This window comes from Belonocnema kinseyi, chromosome 4 (assembly GCF_010883055.1).
Source record: "Belonocnema kinseyi isolate 2016_QV_RU_SX_M_011 chromosome 4, B_treatae_v1, whole genome shotgun sequence".
Taxonomy (NCBI): Eukaryota; Metazoa; Arthropoda; class Insecta; order Hymenoptera; family Cynipidae; genus Belonocnema; species Belonocnema kinseyi.
Genome location: NC_046660.1, coordinates 138,081,571 through 138,095,959, shown reverse-complemented (window position 1 = coordinate 138,095,959; position 14,389 = coordinate 138,081,571). Strand labels below are relative to the sequence as shown.

Below are 14,389 nucleotides of genomic sequence, written 5' to 3'. Positions count from 1 at the left end.
CAACCGCAGGATTTCGCCGGAAGCGGGTGCTAATCTGAAAAATTGCACCCGCTCTCAGCGAAATCGCGGTAAAATTTCAGCCACAATCTCGTCTCACGACCGTGAGATAGGTGGTTGCAGTCTGTAACGGAATCAACACGACGATCCGGTAAAAGCCTCGTGCACCCTAAGAACATGGAGCAACCCAAGGACTACCGCCTTCTGCATTTTTCCCGCAAGTGTTTTAGCATATTGTTGACACGCAGGGATGCTTTTTAGGTTATTAGAGAGTGAAAGCTTGGCACCTCCAAGAGCGCCGATGATAAGGACGATTAGTTTAACAGAATATTCCGGGTACAATCGTTGCAACTCCCTTATAAGGTCTCGATACCTCTTTTTCTTTTCATTCTCCTTGGCTATGATGTTTTTGTCAGCTGGTGCCGAAAATTAGATAACGAACATGGTTCACTTCTCGAAGTCAAGAAGAACCTTGTCAGGCCTCTAGTGAGCAACGGAAACAATTGTCGAGAGTATAAAGTTCCAGTATACGCGGCACTTCCTATTCTCGACAATTGTCTCGATTTCCTTAGGAGCATTTAGAGGAGCGATATTAAGGTTAATGTCGTAAGAGTGACAGAGTGACACACACACACACACACACACATAATCTTAGGATTTTTCCCACGCTCTGTTGAGTTTAAACAATAAAAATGGTTGATACCATTATTTTTTGTCCTTCCGGTGTTCTGGTAAAACTATGGGCCCACGTTGTTCAATACACCTACATGAAAGAAATAAAGGCTAATATTTGAATATGTACTTTGTTTAATACTGGAAAAAACATACCATTTTGCCTAAGGAGTTCCGGAATTATATGTTCCCTTGTAAATTGTGGTAATGAAACCAATTCACTACTTTGCGTTACTCCATGTTTTTGGGTTTGTCCTTTACTGACACAGCTTATTACTAAATATACTGCAGCATCCTTGCTCTGCCAATATTCTGCGGGTTTGTCAGTATAATTTTGGAGCATTATCTAAGAACATTAAAAAAAATGAAATACCAAATTTATAAATTATCGCTAGTTGTTAAGTTGCAGTTTTCAACCTATAAGGCACACTTTATGAAAATGCTTCATTTCTGAATATTTCATCGAAAGCATGAGATATGTAGCATAAGATACCTCTGAGGCTACACGATGCTCTATAATTCATTTCGATTTAATTTATAATTCAATTTCTTATGGTTGATTCGTTTCGAATTCTTGTTATTTCCCTGCATGTCAACACTGTTTTGGAGTTTTTCATTATAATGGGACATCGCAAGTAGTTGATACTCTACAGTATACCGGAAAGACTTAATTAACTTGCTGCTCTTACTGAAACCTTCGAACTATAGTTTGAACTCTCCACCTAGTACAAACATCAGGCGCTACTGCCAACGTAACACCTGAAAGTCTCAACAAGAAATCACTTCAAGAAATCGACAGAAAATCCCCTAGATTTCCTACAAACCATGGATTGTTCCACGAAAGCTCCATGATTCCTCGATCAACTCAACATCTACCTCTTTAGGACTTGATGCTCTCCTAGGGAGAAGAACAAACTGTCGATACCAGTTTATGCACTTGGTAACTGTAGCTCAGGCCCGTATAGTCAATACTTTGACTTTATAATTAGGTGCAAGATTTTAAATTCTTAAAAATTAGCCCGTTAGTTTATAATTTTCGGGATAAGCTTTTCCATAGTAAGGAGAATGGTCTCTGTTTATAAAATTAAAGCAAGAAAAAGCAAGAATTTAAATACTAAATTCAAACATAAGTGCCACTTTATATCATACGACTCTGTTTTGGTTCTACTGCTATCCCCACGACACCGCGAAAGTTAACGAATTACGTCCAATCAGAGAATAGTAAAACAGGCATGAGGTAGGGTACAAGAGGCTATAAATTCTAGAGCTAGGCAGCGCGGGCGAGAATTGATTCGGCAGCCTGCGTCGATTGAAACGCTCTCCTCATTATGTTACGTTTAAATAGGCGATATTAGATTAATCGATTGATGCTCATGATTGATTGATAGATTCTGGTCTATCAGACGCATCAAGTTGATTGATCGAATAATTTGCGCTCTGTGACATCAATATCACAGAGCTCAAACCCAGTTTCTTGCCCAGCAGGAATTAGTAGGATACAGAAGATGGACACAGAAGACAACTTCTCCATCGCCACCTCTAAAAGTAAAAAGCGAAAGCTTGCCAAATCGTCTGATAACGTTTCGGACAGCGCCAGCCGTTGCATGGATCTGTCAGATTCAAAAGCAGTGCCTAATACCCAAAAGCCTAATTCTAAAAAACCTACAGGGCCGGGAAAAATATCCGGCATAATGGTATTATAGATGAGGGCAACCACCCTTACACCGTTCTACATAGGCTACTAAAAGAGATTTTAATGCCAAAGGTTCCATCATGTCTCTGACGTGTGCCATCCTACTCCAGGCTGTGTAAAGTGCCATGGTGCGCATCAGAGAACTACATGCAAAAAAGATCCCGAATCACCGGCCACTTGCGCTAACTGTGCTGGAGACCACCCCGCTAACTACAAAGGTTGTTCTGCTTTTAAAAAGGCTTCCAGAAAACATGCAATCAAACGTTAAACTCTGCAACCACCTGAAACACCGAAAATGACTAGCACTCGCGATAAACCACCTATCGCCAAGAAAATTCTAGTACCACAAATTAAAACTACTTTAACTGTTGTTTCCACTAAAAATACTCCCTCTCAGGATATCAAAATAAATCTTGTAAATCTATTAAAAGGACCAACAACCTTAACCACTGATATTATGGGAGGAAAAATAAATATTACTAAAGCTATAAGTTCAACCGCCGAGATCATAAATAATATACTTTCAATTGCTATCGAAATTGCCTATTCAAATGAAATTCACGGGAAACCGTATGCCATCGTCTCGCTCTACCAGAATCCCTCTCGTAAATTTACAAAAAATAATTACAGAAAAATATTTTAACTTGCACCCTCGGTAATTGTTGCAGGGTACCTAAATGCTAAGCACTTAGCTTAGAACAGTAGAACAACCAATAAAATTGGAAAAAATTTGTTTGAATCTATAAAACACCAGTACCTGTCTGTGTGCACCAGATTCGCATACCTCCTTCACTTATAACATTAAACATAAATCTGACCTCATTGACTTTGCAATTACAAAAAATAACTTCTATAACCATGACACTCTCACTATTGATGAATTAGCCTCAGACCACCGACCAGTTCTTTTTACCCTCTTTACTAACTGTGAAAAAACTCCAGTCGCGCCTCGCCACAACTTTGCAAAAGCTAATTGGCAAACATTTCACGCGACCCTAGAAACTCACGTTAATTTTGAACCTAAACTAAAAACCACTACTCACATCGACTATACCGGGTCTAACCTAACCTCTAGCATAAAAACTGTCATACACGCTTCAGCCCCTCAGACTACTATCAAAAAATACGAACTACGTCTCAGCCCTGAGATTGAAGACCTTATCGACACTCGTAATAAACTTTACCGAACACATCAAAAAACTAAAAGTTGCATTCTTAAAAACATCATTAACCGCCTTCGGAAAACTGTTGCAATTAAAGTTCGAGAGACCCATTTTTAAAACCTGGAATATAGAAGTCGGCTACCTTCAAATTAAAGATGATTCTATATACCGTATGACTGAAATCCTAACATAGTCGCGAAATAACATTCCACCTCTCAAAAAACTGGATCAAACGTTCGCGCTTTCTCCTACCGACAAAGCCAATCTTTTAGCAGCAAATTATGAAAATAACTTCGCTTCACATGACACCGATCATCTTAAGAAAGTAACCTACAAGGAATTACACAAACAAATTCAAAATACTAGGAATAAAAAATCACTTGGCCCTCATTCAATTACAAATTTTCTCCCCAAAAAGCTTCCTATTACGTGCCTAACTCTCTTTTTACTTCTATCTTCAATGCTTACATTCAGCTAAGCTACTTCCCTAACTCATGGAAGGAGCTCACGTTTTAGTTTTTCAGAAAAAAAAGGCAAATATCCATATCATCCAACCAGCTACAGACTCTATAGTTTTCTTAATACAATCAGCAAAATGTTTGAAAAAATAATACTCACTCGTGTAAACTTTCACTTCGAAGAAAACAGCATTCTTAAACCACAACTTAAATTTCAATCGAAGAAAACATAATGGAGCTTTTTTCCTCGATGTAGAAAAAGCGTTTGACAGTATTTGGCATATAGGACTGCTCAGAAAACTAATAATTTACAATTTCCCCAGAGGGCTCATCCTCTTTATAAGCTATGATCTTTCTAATAGAAAATTCTCAATCAAAATAGGCCAGACACTCACAAAAGAAAAATCCATCCGAGCGGGTGTGCCCCAAGGCAGCATTCTAGGTCAGCTTTGGAGAATAAAAATTAATATAAAAAACCAGAATCAATTCTCTTCTCAGTCAGAAGTTTGCACAAACATCCTGACTAGAAAGAACATATCCAGGAAACTAAGGGGAAAGCCCTCGGAGTCATATCACGCCTCAATCCTATCATTTAGGCATTCGAGTCTAAAACCTGCTTATGGAATTCTAATCTACAAAATGTTTATCCGATCAATTATAACTTATGCATGCACAATACGGGGAGGCGCGTTAAACAGTAATATTAATCACATTCAGATGATTCAAAATAAATTTTTCAGACGTATCACAACCACCCTAAATGTACTTTTCCGAGTATATCAAAGAAACCGCCACTAAATTGTACGAATCTCCATCAGCATCACCTTTTAAACATATTTCCTTTCTGCGGAATTAAAATTTTTATCCTCTTCGCAAACCTACCAGCAACTTTCTTTTTCTTCGACCCTCTACCCCACTTCCTCCTCTTCTTATTTACTCATCTTTTCTCTATCAAATAAAATAACAGATTTTTGGGCTTTTTTCCCACACGTAATTATCATCTCTTTAAACTCCAGCCATGTCAAATTTCTCTCAGAATTATGTAACAATGCTCAACCGGGTAACACACAACAACTTCTTCCAGTCCGATCCGTGCATTGCATCTCACAAGAGGCGGCGATGGTTGGGGCTCTCTCACCCCCCCCCCCCATTTTAGCTAGGCAGCGCTCACTCTCATTGATGCCGTGGTCACCGTGTTGCCCTTAAATGACTAAAATTGCAAGTGAAAATTTTTTTGTTCCTCTACCAAAAATGATAGTCATACTTCAACTGCTTGCCCGACTGTCCAGGCCAGCTCATCTGTTGCATTATTGATTGTTGTGATCTCTTTGACATAGTTCTTGAGAATATTTAGCACTTTTCCAATAAATAAATTTATTTTATTAACCCATCAAGTTAAATTCGCATATTTTGTCTTTTTGCTCATACACAAATATTTGAGATTAGTCGGGCTTTCCCAATGTCCCAGAAGAATAATTCGTAGACATTCATTCTATTTTTACGAAAATATACCGCATAAAATTAAGTTAGGTTTAATTGCCCAACGCGAAATGAGTATAGAACCAGTAAAGTGATCGGTTACTAACAAGGAAGGTACTCCAGGTGTCCTTCGCCGATTTGATACCCTTAAATTCTTTTTACTTTGTGTCTATGATAATATATACTTTCCTTGCACAAAAAATTGGGAAATTAGTTTTATAACGAAGGAAGTGAAATAAAGTATGTCCAATATGAATAAAAAATTACGAGGGGGTAAACCACCCCTAAATATATATAAAATTTCAAAGTGAGTCTAAAGTTAAGCCAAAAATGCGAGGAAAATACGCGTTGCACACAAAAAATAGGAAGGTATTAATGTATTTTTAAGAAAAAACGAGCATCGAAGAGGGTAACTACCTCTACATTGTTCCACATTATTAACCTTTATAATTCAATCTTGTGCGCATTATTTTCAAAGTTTGTTTAATTTTAAAGTGTGCGATATGTTGTAAATGAATCACCTTTTTTCGCAGGATACAATTGATCACAGAATGTAAAATAATAGAATACCTTGCGAAAAAACGAGGTGATTTTGAATGTAAATTTGAATATTAGTCCAACAGGAAAAACATGGAAAATGCAATCTGCAGAATATGTATTTGAGTTTAGAGTTTGGAAAAATTATGTCGGCCACTTTTCCGATTTTGTTATTTTGATGTACATATCAAGAATAATATTATTCAACTTTAGTCTTTTGTGCATAATCAGTTAACCTCGCTAAGATATACTAATCATTTTAAATATTCATGGTATAAAAGCGGATATATTGCAGAAAATGTAGGTAAATTCGAAATCATTATAATGTTCTTTTTCTTAAACATACATGAATATCTTCATCCTCTTTTTTGTGTGCAACACGTATTTTCTTCGTACTTTTTTGCTCGATTTTAGACTTATTTTTAAATTTGATACAGAATTGTTGAATTTTGAAATAATAAAGAGACGTTAATCTAGAATTTAATCATAGGAATATTTTTTGTTTGTTTTTGAATTTTTAATATAACTGCATATAACCAATCGTAAGAATGTCCTTGAATAAATGGAAATTTATTTTATTGTTAATCTTATTACTGTACTATCATTTACGATATTCAACCTTTTTCAATACGAATCCACGCCCTCTACCTAATTTGCCAACATTTGATTTGAGCTAGCGGGAAAGTAATGGAAAAGTTACAACTCCATTACACCAAACTTTAATAATGTTGTTTGTTTCTTAAGGCAAGTTCAAAATTGGATATTTACAATTCTGATTTTGATACTATTTGAGATTTCGCTCAGTTTGTATCTGACCCAAGAAAGGTCTGTCGCCCAACATAATCTATATTGTTTGATTAAATTCGAGGTTACAGTGCCGCAGGCATGTTACCTCTTCTGTGAGAGAAAAGGAATAATATTACGCAGCATCTATGTAAAATAAAGCAGGTACTTGTTTTTCTTCATGTAATTAGGCTAGAGATATCAATTTTCATATTCATTTAACAAAATGTTGTCAAGAAAGGCCAAATCAAACCACAAAATTGTTTAAAATTAGGTTCATTTTTGTAAGTGGTTTACTTTACAAAATACATTTGAAGGGTGTCACGACAGAACCATATATGTACAAAAGATAATAATTATTGAAGAAAGGAAAAAAACCTTCAAAGATTTCGAATTATTTAAGGTATAAAAAAGATGAGAAAGGATTTTCGAGAGTTTATGGAGCTCTATAGAACTATAGAACAAAAATTAGAAAAAGTGTATACCCCTCAAGAAAAATATCACCTAAATTCATCGTTTATGATAACAATATAAGCGTCATGAAAAATTTAATTTTAAAAATTGATTTCTTACTCTCTAATTATCATACATATTTTTATGATGAAAAATTAGTTTCGGGTGTATCTCTGCAATCGTGACAACTGCAACAATACCAGTAGAAATTTTAGAAGGTACTATACTCAATAAATTCACTTTTCAGATTTTAATATACATCTTCAATATATAAAAGCGGAGAGCTGAGAATTGCCAACTCTAAAAAACTATCACTTGAAATTGTTACAAGTGGTAGTATTTACAGTAGAATTCTCAACTCTCACCTCGAAGAGACTTTTTTGCCTCCGTTAGCCGACTATTGACAACCGTCAAATTTGCTTATGTTAAACTTGTCCCCTAGTACATTCCGATTGGTTCGCGCGCCCGTAAACAACGCGCACCAATCACAATCGATTAATAATATTAATTTTACCGATAAGGAGTCGCGCTATATTACGAAAATATATGCTGATTATTTATATTATAATAATATTGATAGTGCTAGGGAGTTCTAGTTGCAAGAAATCCCGCGAAACGCCAGCAACCTGTGCTAACTGTGCTGGAGATCACCCAGCCAACTTTAAAGGCTGCCTAGTATTCAAAAAAGCATTTAGAAAGCCCACTAAAAATACTAAAACACACAATTGCAAACCTGCTGATAACGCTAAGGATACTGCCCCCAGTAAACCTTATGCACCCTTGATTTTACCAAGTGATATCTACCCCCAAGAACATGCAACCCTCGTAAGCTCACCGGGCTTGCAGACTAAAACACTGTACAGCACTAAGGTAGCCTCAAAAGGTGTGACTACGACTGAAAATAAACTGAAATCTAAAAAATAGACTGAAAATCAAACTAAAAAAACTACTACCGAAACTCATCACATTGCAGGGAGTAACTTCCTTCCAATAATTGCTACAGTTCGGAATCCACCCTCTCAAGACATTACAGTTGACCTAGTTAACATAATAAAAAAAGCCACGAGTTTAACAACCGAAATAATGGGGGGAAATATAAGAATGAAGCTATCAAACAAACAGCCAAGATTATAACAAGTATATTATCAATTGCTCTTAAAAATGGTAGCTCTCAATAATAACACTATAAAAATAATTTTTTGGAACGCTTAGGGCATCCTAAAAAAAATACATGAATTAGCCACATACCTTTACAACAATAACATTGCCATTTGCATGCTTAGCGAAACTTCACTATGTAAATCCCTACAAGTTAATCTAGTTCGTGGCTACAAATTATAACGAAATAACACGACCAGAGGTACCGCGATCTTAACTCAAGACAGTATTGACCATCACGATCTAACAATTCCTGAACTTGAATTCCTTGAAGCTACGGCTATACAAATAAAAATCCACGGGAACCCATATGCCATCGTCTCGCCCTACCAGACTCCCTCTCGGGAATTTACCAAAAATCGACCAGTTCTCCTGAGCCTTTTCACTAATTGTGAAAAGGCTCCGGTCTTACCTCGCTACAGTTTTGCAAAAGCAAACTGGCAAACATTCAACTCTACCCTAGAATTACACGCTCATTTCGAACCTTCACTAACAATACCATTCAAATTGACGACGCCATATCTAATCTTACCTCAAGCATAAAAACTGCCATTCACGTTTCAGTCCCTCAAACTACTATTTACAAATACGAACCTTCTCTCAGCCCCGAGATTGAGGACCTTATCCACACGCGCAGTAAACTCTGCCGAACTAATCAAAAAACTAAAAGCTGTATACTTAAAAACATCATTAACCACCTTCGGAAAACTATAGCAATTAAAGTTCAAGAGCACAGATCAAAAATCCAGACCAAACATTTGCGCTCTCTCCTACCGATAACGTAAATCTCCTAGCGGTAAATTATGAAAGTAACTTCGCTCCACATGATGAGCCATCTGACCCTCAGCATATTGCGGAATGTGAACAAATTATCTCAGATTTTCTTAAACTCCCTAGTACCGATAATATTAGGAAGATAACTCATAAGGAACTAAAAAAACAAATTAAAATTTCTAAAAATAACAAAGCTCCTGGTCCTGATTCAATTTCAAACTTAGTCCTCGAAAAACTTCCGATTTCGTGTCTCACTCTCCTCGCCAATATCTTCAATGCCTGTATTCAAATAAGCTACTTTTTTCACTCATGGAAAATAGCTCATATTCTAATTTTTCAGAAAAGGAAAGGATCCGTATCATCCTACCAGCTACAGGCCGATTAGTCTTCTTAACACAATGAGAAAAATCTTTCAAAAAATAATACTCACTCGCGTAAACTTTCACCTCAAAGAAAACAGCATCATTAAGCCGCAGCAATACGGTTTTAGAAAAGGTCACTACACAGCACATGATACTCAAGCTAACGGAAGACATTAACTTAAATTTCAATGGAAGAAAACATCCTGGAGGTGTTTTTCTCGATTTAGAAAAAGCGTTTGACAGTGTTTGGAATGTATGACTGCTCAGAAAACTAATAAATTACAATTTCCCCAGAGGGCTCATCCTCCTTATAAGCTCTGATCTTACTAATAGAAAATGGTCCATCAAAATATGCCAGAAACTCACAAAAGAAAAACCCATCCGGTCGGATGTGCCCAAGGGCAGCATTCTTGGTCCAGTATTTTTTATTATTTACATATCCCTGAGGTACCCGAAGTTACAATTGGATTATATGCAGACGACACTGCACTATTTACTTTTTCTTGGTCAGTTCCGAAGATCTTAAAGTTACTCAACAATACTCTCGAAATCATTGAGGGATGGGCTCAGCTTTAGAGAATAAAAATTAATGTAGCAAAATCAGAATTAATTATTTTCTCAGTCAGAAGACCAGCTAAAATTGAGCCACCCAAAATGTTTAACGAACCAATAGAATGGAAAGATTCCGTAAAATACCTAGGGGATAAACTTGATAAACGTCTTAATTGGAAGCAGCATATCCATTAAACGAAAGGGAAAGCTCTCGGGGCCCTCTCGCGCTTAAATCCTATTATTAATAGACACTAGAGTCTAAAACCCGAATATGGACTGCTAATCTACAAAATCTTTATCCGATCAATCATAAATTATGCATGATGTATAGATTTGGAAACACCAAATCAAACTATTCTTCGACCGACAATGCAATAATGAATTGTAGAAAAATTATTTCTTCTGTCTTACGGTCACGGTAAAATAGAAACAAATTAGAGCTATCAATTCAACTCCATTTATTTTTAGAATAAAAATTAAAACTGCGTCGACGTTTCGGCATCACTGCGTGCCGTTTTCAGAGGATCTAAATAATTATTATAATAAGCTAATACGTAATAAAAATAAAAAGTTAAAAAAAAGTTATCATTTATGAGTAAAAAATTTTTTTAAAATAATACCTTATTTTAAAACGATTTGTAAGCGAAACAACAATCATTCCAATTTTGGAGTCAATACGTGTCAATTTTTTTGTTGTTTCATATTTAAAATAGTTTATACGTTATTAAAGTTTAAAAAAAGTAAGACTCCAAACAATTATTAAGGATGAGTAAAAAGAGAAAGCCTTCTAAAATTGAAGAGGCTTGTTTCAGCGTAAAAACTACATTATTAATAATTATGAAACCGTTCTAAGTGTTTTGGAAACAACGACGAACACATGACTAGGAGATAAATAAGGCGGTAAATCGTTGATGAAGATAAAGGCAGTATATAAAGTGAAATACAACGATTGGCCAAGTTTCCATAGAATTACTGATGAGGAAGCGCGACCTTAAATTAAATTTAAAGATTTAAAGAAAAATTTTTTGTAACTAAAATAAGATGACATTAATTAATTATGCTTGGTAAATTTTATTAATATTTAAAATTTCATTCTGTAAATTAACAAAAATATTTCGAAATTTGTTTATGAATATAGATTCAATACTACGTCTTTGATAAGTATTTTTTTCAGTAGCTAATATTTTAATATTGCTGAATTCGAAATCGAAATAGTGATTAGAATTCCAAGAGTGTTGTGACAAGCCTGTATTTAAATTCCCAATTGTACAATCTCTTTTATGTTCGGCAATTCTAGTTTTAAATATCCTCCCAGTTTCACCTATATAAACTTTATTACAACATTTGCATTTTATCATAGAAATAACACCAAACAAATTTGCAATGCTATCCCTATCTTTTTTCTTTAATAAACAGTTATCTAAACTGCTAGTGCTTTTGGAATAAAAATTTATGTTAAATGTTTTTTAAATAGAAATAAATGGAGTTGAATTGATAGTTCTAATTTGTTTTTATTTTGCCGTGACCGTAAAAAGGAAGAAATAATTTTTCTACAATTCATAAATTATGCATGCACAATATGGGGAGGCGCGTCAAAAAGTAATTTCAATCACATTCAAATCGTGCAAAATAAATTTCTCAGACTTATCACAAAAACAACCAGATATACTAAGAACTCTGTCCTCCACAGAGAATATCAACTACCATACATTTCAGAGTATATCACAGAAACCGCCACTAAATTTTACGAATCTGCATCAACTTTTGAACATATTTCCTCTCTAGGGAATTATAATTTTGATCTTCTTCGCAAACACGAGATGCCAAAAGACTTTCTCATGAAGTAATTCAACCAGGTCGTGGTGGTCCTGCAACCCCCGACCTAACAGAAACTTTCTTTTTCTTCGACCCTCTACCTCATTTCCTCCCTTTCTTCTTTACTCGTCTTTTCTTCTATAAAATAAATTAATAGATTTTTGTGGTTTTTCCCCGCTTGCCGGCTTTTCCCACAAATAATTAACGTCACTTTAAACTGCAGTCATGTCAAATTTCTCTCAGATTGTGTAACAATGTCCAAACGGGTAACACACGACAACTTCTTCCAGTCCGATCATTCTTCGGGGAGATCATTAATTGAGATTGCGTGACTGGTGCGACTTCGCCGCGCCAGCCGCCTATTCCCGTACATTGGATCTCACAAGAAGGGGCGATGGTTGGGGCCCCTCATCCCCACCCCTTTTTCTTTTTCTTCTTTCGTAACTAACCCCCAGATTGAGGACCTTATCCACACGCGCAATAAACTCTGCCGAAAACATCAAAAAACTAAAAGCTGTATACTCAAAAACATCATTAACTACATTCGGAAAACAATAGCAATTAAAGTTCAGATCACAGATGCAAAAATTGGAATAGCGGAGTCAGTAAACTTCAAATTAAGTATAACTCTATATATCGTATGACTAAAGCCCTAACAAAGCCGCGAACTAATATTTCCCCTCTCAAAAATCCAGACCAAACATTTGCGCTCTCCACTACCGATAAAGCAAATCTCCTAGCGGCAAATTGCGAAAGTAATTCCGCTCCACATGACGAGTCCTCAAAAAACTTCCGATTTCGTGTTTCACTCTCCTCGCCAATATATTGAATAGCTGTATTCAAATAAGCTACTTTCCTAACTCATGCAAAATAGCTTACATTTTAGTTTTTCAGAAAAAAGGCAAGGATCCATATCATCCAACCAGCTACAGGCCCTAGTATTCTTAATACAATGAGCCAAACTTTTGAAAAAATAATACTCACTCGCATAAACTTTCACCTAGAAAAAAACATCCTTAAACCGCAACAATACGGTTTTAGAAAAGGTCACTCTAAACAGCATACGATGCTCAAGCTGACCGAAGCCATTAGCTTAAATTTCAATCGAAAAAAACATACTGGAGCTGTTTTCTTCGATGTAGAAAAAGCTTTTGACAGTGTTTGGCATGTAGGACTGCTCAGAAAACTAATAAATTACAATTTCGCAAGAAGGCTCATCCTCTTTATAAGCTTTTATCTTTCTAATGGAAAATTCTCAATCAAAATAGGCCAGACACTCTAAAAGGAGAAGAAATTGCTGATTCTGAACCATTTGTCGAGAAAAAATTGATATATTTTAACTTAAACAATTAATATGTATTCTCTGAGTGAAGGTATAAAGTATATCTCATTTAAAACTCTGAAACAAATAAAAATTAAAACTTGATAACAAAATAGTGAACATAAGAATTTGATCTTCAAAATTGAGGAAAGGTGCGTAGTCGGTGATTACTCACTTTCCCTTTATATTCTATCGTCAGGAAATCTATTACTTTTAAAAGAATAAAATTTCCTAAAATGTTTAAATAATTATGATTGACATATTATAACACAGGTTTGAAAATTTAGAAATAGTAGTAGGTACATTAGTTGAATTTATATGGTTTTTTTTTTAATACGTTATAAATAAACATAAATGCAGCTATAATCTTCTTGATAATAAGTACAACTTTTATATCTCAATTATATTATTAAAATCAAACACATTAGGAGTTCTTAAACAATTTTCTTTTTATAATAAAATATATTCACTATGTATTTAATAAGAATTAAAAAAAACAATACAACGTTTAAAATGATAAAACCTTTTCTTTTTATTAAATTTAGTCGGACTTGCATGTTGGTGGCGGTAGTGAAAAACAGTGCAGTGACAGGCGGTGAGAAGTTTTTAAAAAGTTTGTTACAAGGTGTGAGTGGAGTGCGAGGGTGGAAGTCTAAGAGGTGAGTACCGTTGTGCGGGGTACATTGGGAAGATAGAAATTAATTTACACTGTAGTTGGGGGGGGGGGGGGGGGGGGGGGTGGCTAAATAGGGAAAGTGAGGTTAGGTTTGCAAGGGTGCGGGGTGGTTCTGTGTTTAGGTTTTTGGGCCTTCATGGCGGACAAGGGAGGTTCTTGTAGTGATGGGGGATGTTAGGGGTGAGAAAAGGGTGGCTAAGGGGAATGTGAGCGGCGAAATAGGACAAAGAAACTGAAATTATGGGGCGGTAAGCGGCAGCAGCCTTAAGAGAATCTGTAGGCGGCAGTGAGTACTTTTGTGTATGGATAGGTTACAGTTACCGACGGACGAGCGGAAGGGGAGAAGCAAGAGTACTGGCTGTGCTCGTAATGAGGTAGACGGGGAGGAAATTTCCAGAGGGACACGTCGGCCAGTTGTGCGTGGCCCGGTGTCAATAGGCGCGTCAGGGAGGGGGAAGAATCGGAGCGGAAGAAGCGATCAGGCAAGGGAGAGAGC

General features: G+C 36.0%; 1 protein-coding gene across 3 annotated transcripts in view; it reads right to left on the bottom strand.

The window, feature by feature from the left end:
- Positions 1 to 14,389, bottom strand: part of LOC117171173 (exportin-2) — a 278,471-nt gene that overhangs the window by 86,194 nt on the left and 177,888 nt on the right. For all 3 annotated transcript variants that reach the window (XM_033358237.1, XM_033358239.1, XM_033358238.1), the window contains one exon: positions 826 to 1,015. In XM_033358237.1, coding sequence (XP_033214128.1) covers positions 826 to 1,015 — 190 coding nt within the window. The remainder of the gene's footprint in view (positions 1 to 825; positions 1,016 to 14,389) is intronic.